The sequence below is a fragment of the Phoca vitulina genome, unplaced genomic scaffold (assembly GCF_004348235.1).
Source record: "Phoca vitulina isolate PV1807 unplaced genomic scaffold, GSC_HSeal_1.0 scaffold5, whole genome shotgun sequence".
In the NCBI taxonomy this organism is placed as follows: Eukaryota; Metazoa; Chordata; class Mammalia; order Carnivora; family Phocidae; genus Phoca; species Phoca vitulina.
The window spans coordinates 767,159-786,112 of record NW_022589708.1 but is presented as its reverse complement, the minus strand read 5'-3'; the positions used below and the strand labels follow the sequence as shown (position 1 = coordinate 786,112).

The 18,954-nt window shown below is 46.5% G+C and overlaps 1 protein-coding gene and 1 non-coding gene across 2 annotated transcripts in view; both read left to right on the top strand.

The window, feature by feature from the left end:
* Positions 1-18,268, top strand: part of CUL4A (cullin 4A) — a 44,651-nt gene extending 26,383 nt beyond the window's left edge. The window contains exons 11-20 of the mRNA XM_032402572.1: positions 923-1,115; positions 2,909-3,013; positions 3,329-3,439; positions 3,525-3,610; positions 4,007-4,114; positions 8,739-8,852; positions 10,105-10,210; positions 10,394-10,566; positions 14,965-15,117; positions 16,677-18,268. Of these exons, the coding sequence (XP_032258463.1) occupies positions 923-1,115; positions 2,909-3,013; positions 3,329-3,439; positions 3,525-3,610; positions 4,007-4,114; positions 8,739-8,852; positions 10,105-10,210; positions 10,394-10,566; positions 14,965-15,117; positions 16,677-16,772 (1,245 nt within the window). The 3' untranslated portion in view covers positions 16,773-18,268. The remainder of the gene's footprint in view (positions 1-922; positions 1,116-2,908; positions 3,014-3,328; positions 3,440-3,524; positions 3,611-4,006; positions 4,115-8,738; positions 8,853-10,104; positions 10,211-10,393; positions 10,567-14,964; positions 15,118-16,676) is intronic.
* Positions 9,082-9,186, top strand: LOC116631815. The gene has a single exon (XR_004299267.1). It is a non-coding gene; the product is annotated as a U6 spliceosomal RNA (small nuclear RNA).
* Positions 18,269-18,954: the final 686 nt, after the last annotated feature.

Sequence of the window (18,954 nt, the reverse complement as noted above, 5' to 3'; positions counted from 1 at the left end):
CACTTACGTGCGTGACTCCTGAGTATGCATGTATATGCTACTGAGGTCGGTTTTCCAAAAACATATGTATTATTTCTATCAAAAGACAAAATTCGACTGAGTACATTTTGAAGATCTTACTGGCTGTACTTGGTGATCCATGAACCGGGCAGCGCACCATCCAGCAGATAGAGAGGAGCCCCGGGAGATAAGGGGGACTTTCACAGGCAGGAGCGGGCAGGACAGGAAGTTCTTGTAGTAAAGAGCAGTTGGTGTGGCAAGGTCACCTTCCTCGGGGGACGGCAGGGATCTGTCTGGCAGAGGTCCTCCCTAGTGCTGGCAAGCCTGCTGCTCGCTCCAGGACTCCCTTCCTTGGAGGGGCAGGCCGTAGGTCCCGGTCTGCTGGCGTGGGGCTGGGCACGGGGACTGCGCTCGGGGCCTGCCGTCTCTCTCTGTAAACACGTCAGAGAGGGGCTGTACTCAGCATGGTTACAGCACCCGGGAGCGCATTTCCTCAGGAGCCGCTATGTCACGTACAGACTTCGAGATGTTGAATAGGGCGCGTTTGAACTAAAAGTACAGGCTAAAAACTGAGCTCCTGCTGGTTAGCAGGGGGAGAAAGAACACTGTAGTCAAGAAGCCCAAGTGGGTGTATTGGGTTAATGGGAACTTCTGCTTAGGAATTCATATGTAAAAGGTTTTTTTAAAACCGTGGACGCTAATTTATAAATTCTTCCAGAAGCAGAATTGTAACACTGAAGCATTAATTGTATATTCACTTAATTTTTTGAATGTGGGCCGAATCTGAAACTTGAAATTATTTAGTATTTAACACCAACAGTAATTAATTTATATAAAAGTACTATGATTGTTTGAGAGCAGGAGAAAATGTGTGGTAACATTGCCTGTGGGTGAGTTGGTGTGTGTGTGTGTGTTCTTGTAGACTTTTGGGACAACAATTGTGATCAATCCTGAAAAAGACAAAGATATGGTACAGGATCTGCTGGATTTTAAGGATCGGGTGGACCATGTGATAGAAGTGTGCTTCCAGAGAAATGAGAAGTTCATCAACTTGATGAAGGAGTCCTTTGAAACGTTTATCAACAAGAGGCCAAATAAGCCCGCGGAGCTGATAGGTAGGAAAACAGACTTCCATACAGTTTTTTAATATAGGAAAATGAGGCAGAACTCAAGCAAACGTTTTTTTCCCAGAATGTTTAAGCTCCTCTTGGAGAGGGTGGGGAAGGATTTGTATTACACCTTATTAGGACACACGTTTTTTTCAGAAATGTGTGTATATGTTATGTATATATATAAGCACATGGCATTTCCGCAATGGTGAACGTAGTAGTAATTTTGTAAAGATAAAGCTTGACGTCGCAGAAGGAAGAGACAAAAATTTATTCTCGTGTGCATTTCCTACACTAGCAGCTCCAGAGCTGTATTTGATAAAAATGAGCCCTGGTTCTGTCTTGATTGCAAGTAATTTGTGCTCAGAAACTGGATGAAGAGGATTTGTTCTACACAAATGTCTCTGGGTTATGAGGATGACTTGATTAATTTCTAGAGTACATTTAGCAGGAAGATATTACTCAGTCCCTACCTTTGCATCCTCTCATCAGTACTAAAATAGGATAAAATTGGATCAGGTCTTTTTTTCTTTTTTTTTTTTTTGGATGATTTCTTTTTTTTTTTTTTAAGATAACCATGTTATCTTAAAAGATAACATGGTTAGCGCTGTGAATTGTGTAAGACTGTTGAATCACAGACTTGTACCTCTGAAACAAATAATACATTATATGTTAAAAAAAAAAAAAAGAAGATAGCAGGAGGGGAAGAATGAAGAGGGGGGATTTGGAGGGAGAGATGAACCATGAGAGACTATGGACTCTGAGAAACAAACTGAGGGTTCTAGAGGGGCGGGGGGTGGGGGGATGGTTAGCCTGGTGATGGGTATTAAAGAGGGCACGTTCTGCATGGAGCACTGGGTGTTACACGCAAACAATGAGTCGTGGAACACTACGTCAAAAACTAATGATGTAATGGATGGTGATTAACATAATAAAAACTAACAAAAAAAAGATAACATGGTTTAAGATGAAACCGTTTTTAAATGATCACTTTATCCAGTTATGTTGTAGTAATACCAAAACGTATTTCAGGATTCATAGCCTCTCACTAATCAGTGAAGGTTTTTAGGCAAAGGGCAAAGAAAGAAATAGTAAATACAGTGATTCAACATTGGGCTTATTGATTATTGTTGAGGATATGTGATGGGAATGTGGGGTTCATCATGCAGTTCTCTACTTTTGTGTATGTTCAGAGTATTTTGTAATAAAAAATCGTGAAGGAAGAAACTAATAAAAGCAGCAACAAGAGGGGCCCCTGGCTGGCTCAGGCAAGGGAGCATGCAACTCTGCATCTCAGGGCTGTGGGTTCGAGCCCCACATTGAACGTAGAGTGCTTAAAAAAATAAAATCTTAAAAGGCAGCAACAAAAGAAATTCACAAGGCAGTTTAGTTTGGCCTTTGTACCACTTTATGGACTATGGTTTCTCCAAAGATGGATATTTAACTCTTGGCCAAACCCCACGGTTGATGCGTGTGGTCTCAGCAACAAGAAGGCCGAGTGGCCTGCTCTCCCCTGGGTTCAGGGATGCCCCGTGTCAAAGATGGGCCGTTCCAGTGGAGCAGTAATGCGTTGTGAAACCCAGGCATGTGATTCAAGTATTTATTCTCACATAATTGGAAAATATCTTAGAAAATCAAATTATCTGCCTTTTTTCATATAATGTCATTTTGGAAAGGTTCCAGGGGGTTGCCATCTGCTTTTTGCTTGTAGAAATTAAAGATGTTCTTTTTTCTGTTTAGAAAATTTATCATATAACAAATACTTATTCTTCAAATAATTTAAACTCTTAATCTCACAGCAAAGCACGTTGATTCAAAGTTGAGAGCGGGTAATAAAGAAGCAACAGACGAAGAGCTGGAGAGGATTCTTGACAAGGTCATGATAATATTCAGGTTCATTCACGGTGAGATACCCTCTACGCTGTTCCTATTAACACTGAGCATGGAGAAAAGGTTACCCAGTCCAGACATCTGGATTTGGGCCCTGTCTTTTCTTGAGGAAGCTTGACTGAGACGTTTCCCGTTCGTGCTAGCACAGGAGGTAGAGGGATGGCCGCCGCCTATTGCATTGCAAGTGTTCTTTTGTGGTGGCGTCTCAGGAGGCTTGCGTGCTAGGGCAGCGTGCCGCAGAACGGACACTTAGACTGTCCACAGTCGGAGGGAAGATTTCCATATTAACTGTCTGATGTCTTGTGTCGTTCTCATTTGGTTATAAATAGGGAAAGATGTCTTTGAAGCATTTTATAAAAAAGATTTGGCCAAAAGACTCCTGGTTGGGAAAAGCGCCTCAGTAGATGCTGAGAAATCGATGTTGTCAAAACTAAAGCATGGTAAGCGTGTGGGCCCCGGGGTGTGTCCCTCCTCTGTGCTGGGCGTTGTCCCCAGTGGTGTTCACGCCCTCTGCTTGTGTCCCAGAGTGTGGCGCTGCTTTCACCAGCAAGCTGGAAGGCATGTTCAAGGACATGGAGCTCTCCAAGGACATCATGGTCCAGTTCAAGCAGGCAAGCTGTGTTTTTGTTCAAGTAGAACAGCTGTATGTAAGCGATCCCACTTTACGTTATGTCAAGCCCTCGGCCTTAAAAGTGACAGTCCTCACATATTTGAGTAACTTAAATTCAAAATGAAAAAGAAAAATAATCCCTAAAAATGTATAACAGAAATCTGATTTAATAAGTGTAATAGTATCCTGTGTTGGTAACATAACCAAAGAAGAAGGAGAAATATCCCAAGTGGCTTTGGAACGTGTCATGTGTCTTCAGTGGAATGTGTTCTCGGGACTAAATACAAACACATGTTGAACCGTATTTTGAAAATTAACACCACTTACCTTTTTATGAGCTAGTTATTTTGGATGGTATTCTACAGTACTTATTTTATCTTGTTGTCTTTGTTTTTAGTATATGCAGAATCAGAGCGACCCGGGCTCTATAGATCTAACAGTGAACATACTTACGATGGGTTACTGGCCCACATACACGCCTATGGAAGTGCATCTAACTCCAGAAGTAAGTGTTTGAAAGAGCATTTGTCCTTTGCGTTTCATGTGTCAGCGCTGCCAAAGTGCCGTAGACTTCTTACACACCTTCCGTGCACAGATGTGTTATCTGTCACGAGATATTTAATGAGAGGGTTTTAAATCCCACCATCATGGACCCAGTGTCCTTGTAGTCTCTGGAAAGCAGTGTTGCTCAGTGACTGCCTGTGACCCTGCCCGGCTCCTTCTGACACCCCCGCGCCCCCCACCAGGCCCCTGGCTGACCGTCGAGAAGGCAGCGGCCCAGGTGCTGGGAGGCGCTGCTTGCTGGTTGTCATTCAGTCCCAGTGTGGACACTCCGGGTCTCGCGGGCGCCACTGCTCAGAGCTTCGTAGGTCGGCCACAACTTCGGGCCTGCTGGGGATTTGCAGAGAGGAGGGAGAGTCCTGGGCTCGGGAACTTAAAACCAGCCCCAGCACCGTTAATCATAATACCAGGTGACATGGAAGAGAGCTGCTTCCGGCGTGGCTCGGGGAAGTAGAAGCAGCAGGGACGAGGACCTTCTAGAAAGGGCCCAGGAAGGCATGGAGTTGCAGGAACAGGGAGCCCAGGTTGGAAGCAGTCCCTCTGGAGGCTGCTTGTTCCATTTCCAAGACCAGGTCTTTCAGGATTTTCTTGTTTCTGGCCCCACTGGTTGCCTTTGTGGTTTTATTCTTACTGCTTGTTTGTTTTTAATTTATTGTTGAAGTACAGTTGATGTACCGTTCTACTCACTGTCTTCGTTTTGCCTCTGCCTCTGCTTTGGACACTGACGTTCCCAGAGCCCTTCAGCTCCCTCCTCAGCCCGCACAGGCACTGAGGCTCCAGCCTGTGAGTCCCTGGGCCTGAGTGCACACGGACGTGCCAGGCTCAGCACCCCAGATTGCTCTCGTCCCCCCACCCCCTGCCTGAGTCCCCACCCTGTGGGGAGTGCAGCTGCTCGATGCAGAGACTCCATCCCAAGCTGCCTGTGGGCTCCACGCGCCCCCCACCCCCGTCGCCACGTTCTCCACGGCCGCTGTGTGTCACTGTCCGAGATGGAGTCTCCTGCAGAAACCCTCCCTCCCTCCTCACCGCGCTCAGCTACACCTGTGCCTGTTGGGGTGCTGCCGGTTTGTTCACTTCTTACTCTGAGGTGGTTGAGACTCAGGGGACTTCGTGGGAACCGTTCAGAGTGTCCCCAGAAGCTGTTGCCTGTGTTTCCAGCCCTGCCGCTGGTGGTGATCCTTCCCTCTGCATGGATGGGTGGGGTGTCCCTGCCACGTGAGAGAGACCCCCTACCCCTTACTACCTCAGTGGGTGCTTCCCCGAGCACGTCGTTGGGTCAGACCCCTGACACTGCTGCAGTGATTATCCCATGCGGAGCCCTCTCCAGTGTTGTCCAGACCCAGCCCAGGCCCCACACTGCAGTTAGCCGTGGTCTCCTTTCTCCGTCACAGCTACACCACCCTCCTCCTTTCTTGAGTTTTCATGAGTTATCTCCGTTGGGCATGTGTGATTCGATTCAGGCCATGCTTGTCCAGCCAGAATCACACATGGGTTTGCTCAGCGCTGCATCAGGAGGCCCGTGCTGTCCGCTGGCCCCGTCTGTTGGTGGTGGCCCATGTCGTCATTGGGTTAAGGTGTTAGCTGGTTTCTCGACTGTGGTTAGTATTTTTCCTTTTGTGATTTTGAAGTAACCTGTGGGGAGATACTCCTCTTCTTCCCCATCAGACTCTCCTGCGGGGCGACTCCTGAGTCCTGTTGACGACCAGTGGCTTTTTCTGTCTTTATCTGTACGAACTCAGGGACTCTTGGTTACTGGTCTCCATGGTCACGCTGCCCCGCATCCGGCTGCTGGGGCGCCTTACAGGCCCTTTGTCCTTCTACAGGCCCTGGTGGGTTTTTTACTACTTTTTGTTTTCTAGCAAAAGATGTTTGAGGCTTACCATACTGTGCCTTTTAAAAATATACCTACAATATAAATACAAATAATTATAGGTGAAGCGTACCTACAATTTACCACTTTAACCTGTGCAGTTGGGTGGCATCTCCATCTAGTTCATCCCAGACAGAGCCCTGCGCCCGTTGAGCGCGCCCTCCCTCCCATTCCGTTCGCCCAGACCTAGGCACCCGCCAACCTGCTGTCTCTGGATTCTCTGTTCCGGGTATTAACATAGTGGGAACCACACACCGTGTGTGGCCTTTTGTGTCAGACTTCTTCCTCTCGACAACATCCTGTTTGCAAGGCCCATCTGCCGCAGCCCGCGTCGTGCCTCCTTCCTTTTTAGGGCTGAGTGATACTCCAGGGTGCACGCAGACCACATTTTGTCCGACCATCCATCGTCCTTCCATGGACGCTTAAGTTGCTTTCACCTTTTGGCCCATGGGTGTCGCTGCTGTGACAGGAGCCTGTAAATACCGGAGGCCCTGCTTTCAGTTCCTTTGGAGTCCACGCCTGGGAGTAGAAGTACTGGGTCGTGTGATAATCCTGTTCAACTGTTCGAGAAACTACTGGTTTTCCACGGCAGCTGCTCCCTTTCCCACCCCCACTGGGGGCACACAGGCCTTCCCGTTTCTCCACATCCCCATCCACATTTGTGATTTAGCCGTCTTAATGGGTGTGAATCAGTGTCTCATTTTGGTTTGATCTGCTTTTCCGTAATGAATAATGATACCGTTGAGCGTCATTTCGTGAGCTCATTGGCCACTGTCGCTCTTTGAAGAACCGTCTGTGCGAGTCCTGTGCCTATTCTGTAATTGTGTTACCTGTCTTTCTGTTGCTGAGTTGCAAGAGTTCTTTATATATTCTGGGCACTAGATCCTTACCAGGTATGTGATTTGCAGATATCTTCTCCCATTCTATGAGATGTCTTTTCACTATTTTGATGGTGTTCTTTGCACAGAATTTTAGAATTTTGATGAAGTCTGATCTGTTTCTTTCTGTTGTTACTTTTTGGTCTCATGTCTAAGAACTATGGCCAAATCCAAGGTCATGAAAATTTACTCCTGTGTCTTCTGCTGAGAGTTTTATAGTCTTAGCTCTTACATTTAGGTCTCTGATCCATTTTGAGCCTGGGCTTGTAACTGGCACATAGTAATCCCTCAGTGTTAGCTTCTGTCCTCTCACTGTTAGTACCACTCCCAGGAATTAATCTCAGGGAGAAAGTTTCTAAGAAGTGTATCACAGTATTGGCTTTTATTGCTTGGGGGTCATACGGTATTAGGTATGTGTTCTGAAAGAGTCACTGCCTTTCATCATATACTAAAAGACTTAGAAATGACCGTCGTGTCTGGGATTTGATGTTGGCGATGGGTAGTGGGCGTGGGGGATAGTTTTGAAGCACGAGGACAGGTTTGCCGTGCGGATGCGAGGCCGACGGGCATTCTGACTTAGATGGAGCGCGAAGGAAGGGTGCTGCGGGCCGGAAGAGCGGTGTCCCCTCCCTCGGCCCTGCCCCCTGAGCTCTCTGTCCGGAGGGACGTTCACAAGTTGCTGTAAATGCTGTCAGAGCCAAGCAGCTGGAGAAGACCTCTGTGAGGAAGGAGCTCTTAAAGATGAGCGGGCATGGTGGCGGGTTCCCGTGGCAGCCTGAGCGAGGACAGCATGGCGCGCTTGGTCAAGTGGAGGAGGCACGGGACAGGCCAGTGCGGTCAGTGGTTTGGAAGGAAGGGCCCTTGGCAAGCCCCGGGAGAGTTTCCGCCTCTATCCTAAGAACTTGGGAGCAGCCAAGGACACTGACGGGAATGAGCCAAGTGGCCAGCGCGCAGGACTGGGAGCTGAGGGTGCCACGGTGTCCGGGGTGGGTGGGAGAGCAACCAAGGAGGGCTCAGAAGGAATGGACGAGACACGGAGACGTGGAGGGCAGGGGAGGCTGTGCACTTGAAGCTGCCACGCAGGGTCATCTCGCTCGTTGGAGCCTGAAGCAGCCCAGACCGTCAGCTGTCCTGGTGCAGAGTGGTGGCGACATCCAGGGAGCCGAGCGGAGAGGGTGGGGGGCGTGTGGTGCCCCAGAGGGTGCACACGGAAGTGCTGTCCTGCAGATCAGAGAGCCTGTCCGTCAGGGAGAGTGGCATGCCACCGGGGTGCGGAGGGGGTGGGCACCTGGACGAGGATGAGGGAGGAGGGGCTCGGGAACTTAGAAGTGAGATCACAGCAATAGAGAAGTGGGAGAAGGTCTGGAAGGTACGGGAAATCCTCCCAGAAAGGAACGGTGGAAACAGTGGCACGTCACGCCTCCTGTGCAGGCCCGCTTGCGGGCTTTGACAGCACCCACCCGGCGGCTCCGAGACCTGGCGCTCTGACCGGGGCTGGCCTCGGTGCTGCGGACGGTCTGTGCCGCAGGCTGGGGGGGGCCCGTGTGCAGTGTGGACACTGCAGAGCACAGCCTGGGTGAACATCGGGTGCATCAAGTACCCCCTGCAGCGTTGCAGGCGGGAGGAAACCCCGGATGGCGCACATCTTCACAGGCCATAGAATAATCCAGAAAAACAGCAGTCAAAATACAGAACTGATCTTTTATCTTTCCAGATTCAGCTTTGAAGAATTGTAAAAATTCTGTAAATTGAGCAGTATGTGGTTTTTCAACGAATGGTGTTTAGCATCATTACATTTGTTGTTTTCCTGTGCTTGGCAGATGGTTAAACTTCAGGAAGTATTTAAGACATTTTATCTCGGAAAGCACAGTGGTCGAAAACTTCAGTGGCAAACTACATTGGGGCATGCTGTTTTAAAAGCAGAGTTTAAGGAAGTAAGTTCTTTGTCTGTTTCATTTATTTTTTATAAATATGTTACTAACTTTTTTTAAATTGTGGTTGAACTTTGGTAGCAAACAAAAAAAAAAAGATTATTCAGTGTAACTCAGCACTGGCTTTTCTGGGTCAGTAGAATTAAATAGTTGAAGGATTAATATTCTAAAAGTCAATAAGAAATCAATAAAAATAGAAAAGCATTTACCTAACTGAAAAAAGAGCAAAGGAGTGCTGGCTTGGGCAGCACACAGACTAGAATTGGAACGATGGAGAAGATTAGCATGGCCCCTGCAAGAAAATGACGCACAAGTTCGTGAAGCATTCGTACTTTAAAAAGAGCAAAGGATGTGTAGAGGTAGCTCATGAAAGCAAGGCTTAAAAAAATCGAATTCAATGAAAATATGTTCTACCTCTCTGCTAGTCACAGGGTTGCAGATTAAAATGCAGTAAAACACCACATTTTAACTACAGAATTGATCAAGGCTAAAACTTAAAAGAACAGCACCTCTCGCTAGTGGGAGGGGGAGCATGTGAGCTTTAGGGAGGGCGGTTTGGCAGCGCATCTCCAGCCTCTAGTCACAGGCTTTGTCACGGTAATGCCAGTTCTAGAAATTCATCTTAATGAGACGTTTTCACAGAGTAATGAATAAGCCCATTTGTTGCAGTGCTAGGGACATGATACAAGAGGAAAGTGCGTTCTGTGTACTGATAACGGAAAGAAGCAGGTCACAAGAGAGCCTTCATGCTCCTGTTTAATTTCAGTATTGTAAATAAAATTTGGTTGTATACACTAAGCAGAAAATTTACAAAATTTCTACTTTGCTACTGTTACAAGGCACTGATGTATTGTACCCTGTAAACGAGGCAGCCTGTACACAGCGTATGGGAATTACACGCCGCACCTGCCTCTGCACAGGCAGCCCTCCCCCAGCTTCTGCAGCTTTCCTCCGCACGGAGCTCCCCGCGTGCGTGCTCCCCGCGTGCGTGCTCCCCGCGTGCGTGCTCCCCGCGTGCGTGTGCGGGCCTCTGCCGTGGGCACTCGGTGAATAGGAGCGGGAGATGGTGTGAGGTCCAAGGCCCAGTTTCATTTTATTCTTGTATAATCGATTACTTAACTTCTTTTTGTTTGCTGGCTGATTAGTAATTTCCTAGCCCCACGCCCCACACGGTTTGAGAGCAAAAAGAAACCTCTTCAGCTTTTCCGAAGATTGTGCACACCACTCCCCACGTGCTACACCCGTTTTCTTCCAGGGAAAGAAGGAGTTCCAAGTGTCCCTCTTCCAGACGCTGGTGCTCCTCATGTTCAATGAAGGGGACGGGTTCAGCTTTGAAGAAATAAAAATGGCCACGGGAATAGGTAAGAGTCCTCCTGTCGGGATGAATGTGTGGTTTCTGGTGTCGGTGTTGTTTCAACATGTATTTGTTTAAGAGAAGGTGCAGACTCAGCCTCTGCTAGCCACACTGAGCACACAGCTCCTTTGGCTCTTGCTGAGTCTCACTCACTGTGGTGGCGGCCGCTGCCTGGTTTTCTCCCTTGCAGAGGACAGCGAACTGCGAAGGACGCTCCAGTCCCTGGCCTGTGGGAAAGCACGAGTTCTGCTTAAAAGTCCCAAAGGGAAGGAGGTGGAAGACGGGGACACGTTCACGTTCAATGGGGAGTTCAAGCACAAGTTGTTTCGGATAAAGATCAACCAGATCCAGATGAAGGAAACCGTACGTACGGACTTCCTCGTTTCACCCGCAGGGCACTCGCTGAGGGGCCCTTGGTGCTTGGGAGTCCTTTCTGAGCGCCCTAGCGTAGCGTTGGTTAACTTCGTACTCACGGTAGAAGTGAACGTGAGACAGAAATGCGTGTAAGGTACCATCCTCTTCACAAGAGTGCAGTGAGAGCTCTTCCTGTGCCGGATTCTGTTGGCGTCGAGAGCTTGTCCAAAACCCTTTGCACAGCGCATTGCAGCCTTGGCCTCAGCCAGGGTCTGGGGTGACAGTGCTGGGGGTCGTGGGCGTCACAGACCCACTGACATCGTGGCTGTGGTCTGCGCAGGTGGAGCGTCTGGAGCTTTGATGAGGCGCTCGGCTGTGTCGTATCCAGAGCAGTTCTGCACCACTGCCCTCAGGCCCGTCCTAACGCGGAAGCCCTCGCGCCCCGGGGGTGTTGTCGGCATGCAGGCCGGGAGGGCGGTGGCGCCCCTGGTGCCGCGTACAGAGCAGGGCGTCCCGCCGGCCCCGGGCATGTACGGGAGTGGAGAGGCCTTGTGAAGGCTCCAGGTCCCTTCAGAAACACAGGCACAGCTTCGGTTGATCTGCGGTGGGTGTACCGTTTCCCCACCCCCAGCAGTAGACACTGGTCGCCTCACTTACCTACGGGTGTTCGGGTGTAGCCCAGTTGGAAAGAAGTTTAGATTACACAAAAGGAAATGCCGAAGACCAGTAAACTATATAAAAGATGTTCGTTCTCACGCGTAATTTTTTTAATTCGAATTAATATTCCACTTTTCATCTATCAATTTTAGGAAATGTTTAAAAGTTTGATAATATCCAGAGTTGGCAAGTATGTGAGAAAACAGGCATTCTCTTTATGTTTTTATCTTTTAAAAGATGCTTTTAGTGGGCAGTTTGACATACTTGTTAAGGATTTAAATGCATATATCCTTTGATCCATCTTTTTTTAATATTAGGAATTTCTGACAGTGATTAAAAGGTGTACAGTGTTGGAGTTATAATCTCAAAGTGGGACTGTTCTCTCTGTCCCCTACAGATAATCTCTACTGCCACTTTTATTTGCACTCATGCCGCTTTCTCCTAGGATGTAAATATATAATCTTTTTTTTCTTTAATGGGATTACTCTGTATACGCCATTTGTACGTACCATTGTGTAGCCTGTTCTTATTCTTTGTTATGGGCCTCTCTCCACGTCAGGACTTGGGTTTTTCATGGGTGCAGAGTTGCTGGTTGTGTGAATCTGTGGAGCTTGGCAGTGGCCATGCTGAAAGGCATCTAAGTTCTTCCCATCTCTACTGGAAATAACGTTACATTAAACATCCTGGCACAGAGATTCCTGTGTGCCTGTTAGAATGTTTCTTTAGTATAAAATCGTTGCCCTGGGGCGCCTGAGTGGCTCAGTGGGTTAAGTGTCTGCCTTCAGCTCAGGTCCCGGAGTCCTGGGATCGAGCCCCGCATCGGGCTCCCTGCTCAGCGGGAGGCCTGCTTCTCCCTCTCCCTCTGCCTGCCGCTCCCCCTGCTTGTACGCTCTCTTGCTCTCCCTGCTCTCTCTCTCTCAAATAAGTGAATTTTTTAAAAACCTAAAAAAATAAATAAAATTGTTGCCCTGGAGATATAAGGTCAAAGAATGTGTACTTTTGTTAGTTTGACCACCCTTTGCCAAATGGAAGTCTGACAGATTTTTACCAGATTTCAGTGTCCAGTTTCACAAGAGGGCCCTTTGCCCACCCTGTTCTTACGGGCACAGAAGTAGTTCATTGCCATTTTAGCTTGAATTTCTTTGAGCATCTTTATGCCAGTTAGTAGCTTACGCAAATCATGTAGTCTTTCTGATCCTCAAGTCTTCGGCTTTTGAAGTAGACATAATACCACCCCAGGTTGTGTGAATTACATGAACAGTGTTTACGAAACCTCTTGGCCGAGTACCTGTCAGCACCTTAGAAATGTTGGTGTGGCTCATGTTTATAGATTTTTCTAATTAATTGCTTGTTCAGGTCACTGGCACATTTGTTGGCATATTCTTTCTCTCATTAGTAAACGTCCTTTATATATTAAATAGATTGACCTTTCATCATTTCTGACAGATAATTTTGTGTTTGAAATTTTTTTTTTTTCCCCACATGGAAGTTTTTAAATTCTTAAGTATAGTCTTTTCCTTTATGGTTTCTGACTGGGGGTCACGCCTAGGAAAAACCTTCCTTTACCCCAACATTTAAAAAATAATTACTTGTGGATGCCTGGGTGGCTCAGTTGGTTGGGCGACTGCCTTTGGCTCAGGTCCTGATCCTGGAGTCCCGGGATCAAGTCCCGCATCAGGCTCCCTGCTCAGCAGGGAGTCTGCTTCTCCCTTTGACCCTCCCCCCTCTCATGCTGTCTCTCTGTCTCATTCTCTCTCTCAAATAAATAAATAAATAAAATCTTTAAAAAAAAAAAATAATTACTTGTATTTTTCTAGTATTTATATTTTTTTCTTTGAGCAACATAGAAATTATTTTAACATCAAGAAGCAATCTAATTCCCCTTCCTGTTCTAAAACTGAACTGAAAATAGCACTGTCTGACAACTTATTTTAATTGTCACCCTTATTTATTAAATTCACATATTATGGGTCAGTTTCTCAATTTTGTTCTGCAAATTCTACTGCTGTTTCATAGCCAGCACCCAGATTCTTTTAATTAATGTACCTGTTCCTGTAAACTTCCTCTCCCAGTGAGCTTGGGAATAATTTTATCTTGTCTTTGCCCTCCAAATAAGAACACGGACACTTTTTATTCAGAGTGCATTACATTAATTTCCAGTTTTCATTTTTACCATACTAAATCTGATTCATATCTGTGTTTGTATATATATGAATACAAATCTCTTCATGGGAGTTTTCTACTAAAAGCCTTGCCCATTTAGTAGATAGTTTAGCAAATACTTATTAAGCACCTTCTCTGGGCCAGGTCCTCTCTGAAGCGCTGAGAATTCATCCATTAACAGTAGCATACTCTTACAAGTCTCTGTTTGAGGGAACTTTGAGCAGACAGGTACCAGATGATTACACACTGATGCGCTCGTTAGACTTGAGGTCACACAGTTACAATGGAGAAGTACGGGAAAGCCGGTCTAATACCATGGGTAAGGGAAGGCTTTCCCACCAAAGGCACAGCTGAGCTAGGTGAGGCCTGAAGAGGCAGGTCACACCTGTGAGGGATTTGGGCAAGGCACTGAAGACTTTAGGCAAGAAGGCCAATAACGTGCTGGCACCCGATAGAGGGGATCTTCCCGGTTGGCATGTTTAATTATTACCAGTATGTATATATTAACACCGTTTATCTTTGTGTATTTATCTTGTATCCAGCCACTTTATAAAATTCTCATGGTCTTTGATGGTTTCTCAGTTGATTTTCTTGGATTTTTGGATTTGTAGCTCATCTACAAAGAATTATCATGTGTCTGCTCCTTTTCAGCATACCTCTTTAGTTCTCTTAGTGCATAGCTAGAATCTCTGAAATAACTTTTTTTTTTTTTAAGTAGGTTTCACACCCAGTGTGGATCAAGATCAAGAGTCAGACACTTAACCCACTGAGCCACTCAGGCACCCCGCCCCCACCCCCAAAACAACATTTTTAGGAAATAATAGTGCTACCAGGTTTTTTCTTCACTTCCTCATTTTTTCTTAAGTACAGGGAACATTAACCTTTCTAGGGTCATGGATCCCTTTGGAAAGCATGGCTTCTGTCTTTCTGAAACATATGCACGTCACGTACATGCACAGCCCTGCCTCTCCCCTGCCCACCCCTGATCTGCGGACCTGCATTAGGTTGCTGTGTAACTAACATGACATTGTTACCAGTATTTGCTGTTTGCTTCTGATAACAGCTTTTTATCCTGAATGTTCAGGTTTTGTTTTTTTTTTTAATTTCTCCTTATATGTTAAAGTTTGTTTTAGATCAAGAACAGATTTTCAGTTTTATTATGCCTTTGCAGCATCTGTCAGGATGATCATATAATCTAACCTTGAAACTGCTGTGGTCATATTAGTTACATTAGTAGGTTTCCTGATGTTGAGCAAAGCTTACATTTCCAGAGTAATCTCTGATAGCTGTTGTGCTTTGTTTTGTTTTTACTGTGCTACTGGATCTAATCCAGGATTATATAGAGTTTATGTAGTATTTTGTAGCTTTTTTATAAGGGAAATACAACTTTATTTTTCAAGGTCTGGTACTGAAGTCGTGTTGTCCTTGGGAAGCTAGGTTTTGCTCGAACAAATAAAAATGCCTAACAGAACAGGATTTACCCAAAGTTTGGCCTTTCTTTGCATCAGAAGTTTCTCATCAAACTCAACAATATGAAATAACGCCAAAATATATCTTTAAACTTCACTCTTTTGTGTGCAAATGCAGGTGGAAGAACAAGTCAGCACCACCGAGCGCGTGTTTCAGGACAGACAGTATCAGATTGATGCTGCTATTGTCAGAATAATGAAGATGAGAAAGACTCTGGGTCATAATCTTCTCGTTTCTGAATTGTATAATCAGCTGAAATTTCCAGTAAAGGTAAATGTATATTAGCTTAATTAAACTTGTAGTATCGTGCTGAACATTGAAAAAGCGTGTTCAGTTCTTAACACCGTAGACTCATTTGTCCTGCGTCACAGGTGATCGTTTCTTGCACGAGTCTGCCTTTGTGTGCCCACCAACTGTCGAACAGCCAGCAAGTGATGACAGCAGAGTCTCTGTCCCAAATGCTGTTTGTCACCATCTGGGAACGAGAGGTCCCTAAAACTCCCCCTTGCAGGGATGTCGTACTTGATACCTTTTTAGGAGGGGCAGGCGCGTGGCAGAGCTTCAGACCGTGTTTCTCAGTAGTGTAGCTGTTCAGGTTATGCCCTAGGATTCTGAGGAAATCCCACTAACAGCTCATTTACTCAGCATTGACAAGCTCCAGACCATTTTCTGTTTTGATAATCTCTCCTTGTTTCTGTGCATGAGAAAGTCGACCCTGAACAGACTGAGAGCTACTGCCCTGGACGTATGGACATATGTGGAGTGCGGACCGGTTAGGGAAGCATTAGGAAAAGCTCTTTGAAACATGAGCCTCCACCTGGAAAGTATGGGGCTCTCATGAGACCTGGCTTTTCAGTGCCTGAGCCTGGCCCCGTGTTCCTTTGGGGTGGAAGTTCCCTGATTCTGTGTTGTCCAGTTTGTAGAAGAGCAGCTCACCCTCCGTCCTCACTGAGGGAGTCAAGTTGAGGTGGGTCAGTGAGCAGACGCCGACGCAGCCGGAGCTGTCTTACCCTCCAGAGACGGCGCATTCTCCACAATGCCCGGGCGGTCACGGAACCCTGCTGTGGGCACCATTCTTTCCTCCCTCTAGCAGGGCGAGTGTTCGCTTTCCCTTCGCAGATGAGAAACCCAGCAGTTAAAGGACTGAAGGGCGGGGGAGGTGTGCAGCGGCCGCAGCGGCGATTCAGCCCTGATCCCGTATCTTGTGAACGTATGAACTGAACAGAAGGCTAGGCCTTTTGATAGAGAGCGTGTGCCCTTGGACAGGGAGAAGCTTGTTCATAAGCGACATGAGTGTGCTTCCTCCCGCAGCAGAGCGGGGGCGCCCTTCCTGGGCAGCCTCGTCACGTGGGAGCGCTTGCAGCCTGGGCTCCCACCCCCTCCCCGGAGCACGGTCAGGACGCAGTAACACAACACAGTATGGGAGACACGCCCTGACGCAACATCAGATTCCCCTCAGACAGATGGGATGTCCTACCCTGGGGTAGGGTCGGCCGTGCTCGTGGGAGTGAGTGCGTGAGTGCGTGCTGGTAAAGAACGCGTTCACCCTTGAGCACGCGCGGCCTGCTCTGCCCGTCCGTTCACGTGCGAGCACTGCCATCAACAGGTAAGGTTAGCACTGTCTTCGAAGTGTAGGGACTTCCATCGGGTTCATTTTGTAATTAGCTAATAATTGTAAATAGCTTACATATAGATACATACGTTTTCTATAATCATGTATGTAATATATGTACATAATTATAATCACATACTTCTTGCATACGTTCTGCTCCCCTATGTTTGTAAATTTAATGCTGCTATAATGGAGGGGTTTTGTTTTTCTTTTTCAGCCTGGAGATTTGAAAAAGAGAATTGAATCTCTTATAGACAGAGACTATATGGAGAGAGACAAGGACAATCCGAATCAGTACCACTACGTGGCCTGATGTGTCGGCCGCCCTTTTCTCTCAGCGAGACACTAGAATGTATCTTCAGAGCAGTGAAGCACTTCCGTGCTGTTTCCAGGACTTCTGACATTGAGCCAGCACGGAGACTTTGGGATTCGAAGGAAAAGAGATGATTCTTGGATCACCCTTCACAAAGTTTAAGGGTTTGCGAATGGCACATGTGTCTTTCCCTCCAGTTCTTCCTCTTAACTCTCTTTGGTGTTTAAATCGTTTCTGTTGCTCTGTTGTAGAATGACTTTGAGATTGGACAAGAAGCTATTGGTTAAAAGAGTGTCCTTTGTAAGATGGTGCTCTTGTGGCAGAAAGCTGAAGGTTTGGTTTGGTGCGTGTGTGTGATCATGAATGCACAGCTGAAAAGACCCTCCGTGCTGCATTCGCGGGCGGCAGAGGTCCTGAAGGCAGGCTCTCTTAGTTGACGGGACGCTTATTAGAAACGAGAGCCCTCTGTGGGCAAGCATTAGGAAGAGGCCGTCGGTGTCAGACGCTGGCTAATCGATTATGCAACCTAATACTGGCATCTGTTTGTTTCCTTTATTCTCCATACGTTTTACGCTCTGATGGCTGACGTTTTAGAGCGAGGTTTCTCGGCGAGACCACTCCCGTGTGCCGGGACAACACCGGGTCGGGCGTACCTGCTACGGGAACCCATGCGCATCTTTGTTCTACTTCCACTGAGTTGTTTGTGAATTTTCTGTTTAGGGGTTTGGGGGACGGTGTGTTTGTGTTTACTCTTCCAGGATTGCGTCTGGCAGCCCCTGTTTTTGCATCGGGGTAACTGCTGTTTGATTTGTTTAATTGCTCGAATAAAGTTTGGTTTGTTTTTACAGTCCTGCGCAGGGACGGCCGTTGCTCCCTGTGCTGTGACCCCTGTAAAAAGTTCTCTAGGAGACTCCAAGTCTTGATATTGTGAAGCAGAGGTTATTTTGTCAAAAGATTAAAAGGACTTTGTTGGCACCTGGTTTCGTGTGTGTGTAGGTGAGGTTGAGCAGGGGGACGATGCTGTTAGTACGTAACTGTAACAAAGATACTTTTCTGGTAACATTTAAAAGTACTTTATATTTTACATGATAGCATGTTTCATTTTGATTAAAAGCTACCAAAGGAATTTTGATCATGGTATGAGTGTTTAAAGCAATATTTTCTGGGATATACCAAGTTTATATAATTTAATTTTGTGCTAAATTATTAAAAATTTCTCCCTTTTTGAAACATGCGTGTTTAAAATATGACATCTTATGGGTTTCCATGTGAAAATCCTCACCCTTGAAGTATCATTATTTCTATATTTGTAAATTTTCATTTGTCAGTTCTATAATATGTGGTCTATAAAAGACCAAATAGATTTCTACTTCTTAAATTTTACGTTTATTGTCTCTAGAGATTGTTAATCTTGTAATTTAATGTAGACTTAACTCTGAATAAAATTAGTTTAATTGGCCTTAAAATTACATTAATAAAACTTGTGGTATGCAAACTACATTCCTCATAACTCTTCAGCGACTTAAAATCCACGTCCAGGACAGCGGGGCAGACGGGGCCACCCTCTCAGGAGTCGAGCTGTCCCGTCCTCTCACAAATCAGGGGTCGGGGAGGGTGTTGTTGCAGTGGAAGGCCGACACGGCCAAACAGATGGTGTAGGGGAAGTGAGGGGCGGGCAGGGGCTGCGAAACTGGAGAGGCGGTGAGCGCAGAAAATCTAAGAGAAGCAGAGAAGCTGTGACCAAAAAAAGAACTAAGTTTTTAACAGAACACAAAATGAGCAGAAAAGCCAAAACATAATGGAAAGTCGTGTTTTCAATAGCCACAAAACAATGACAAAATTCCTAGTAGCAAACAAGGAAATATCCACATGAAAGGTGTGTTTGAATGACATGGGATCAGAGAGAAAGCCTGAGGAAGGAGCGGAGTGGCTGATCTTAATTTATCTGCAGCATCTGAGGACGCCACACGGCCCTTAACCTTAGAACACAGGCCAGGTGATCCCGAAGTCGCAGGAGAAAAGCAGATGGGCAAAAATAGCCACAAGTGGCTTTAAAACCTATCCTAGCGTGGTATCAGTGAAACGACATGCTCCTGGCACGCAGCGGCCTCCCGGAACCAAATAGTCCACAAATAACCCACACACAGGGGAGCGTGGTGCACAGGTTTTTTTTTAATTTTTT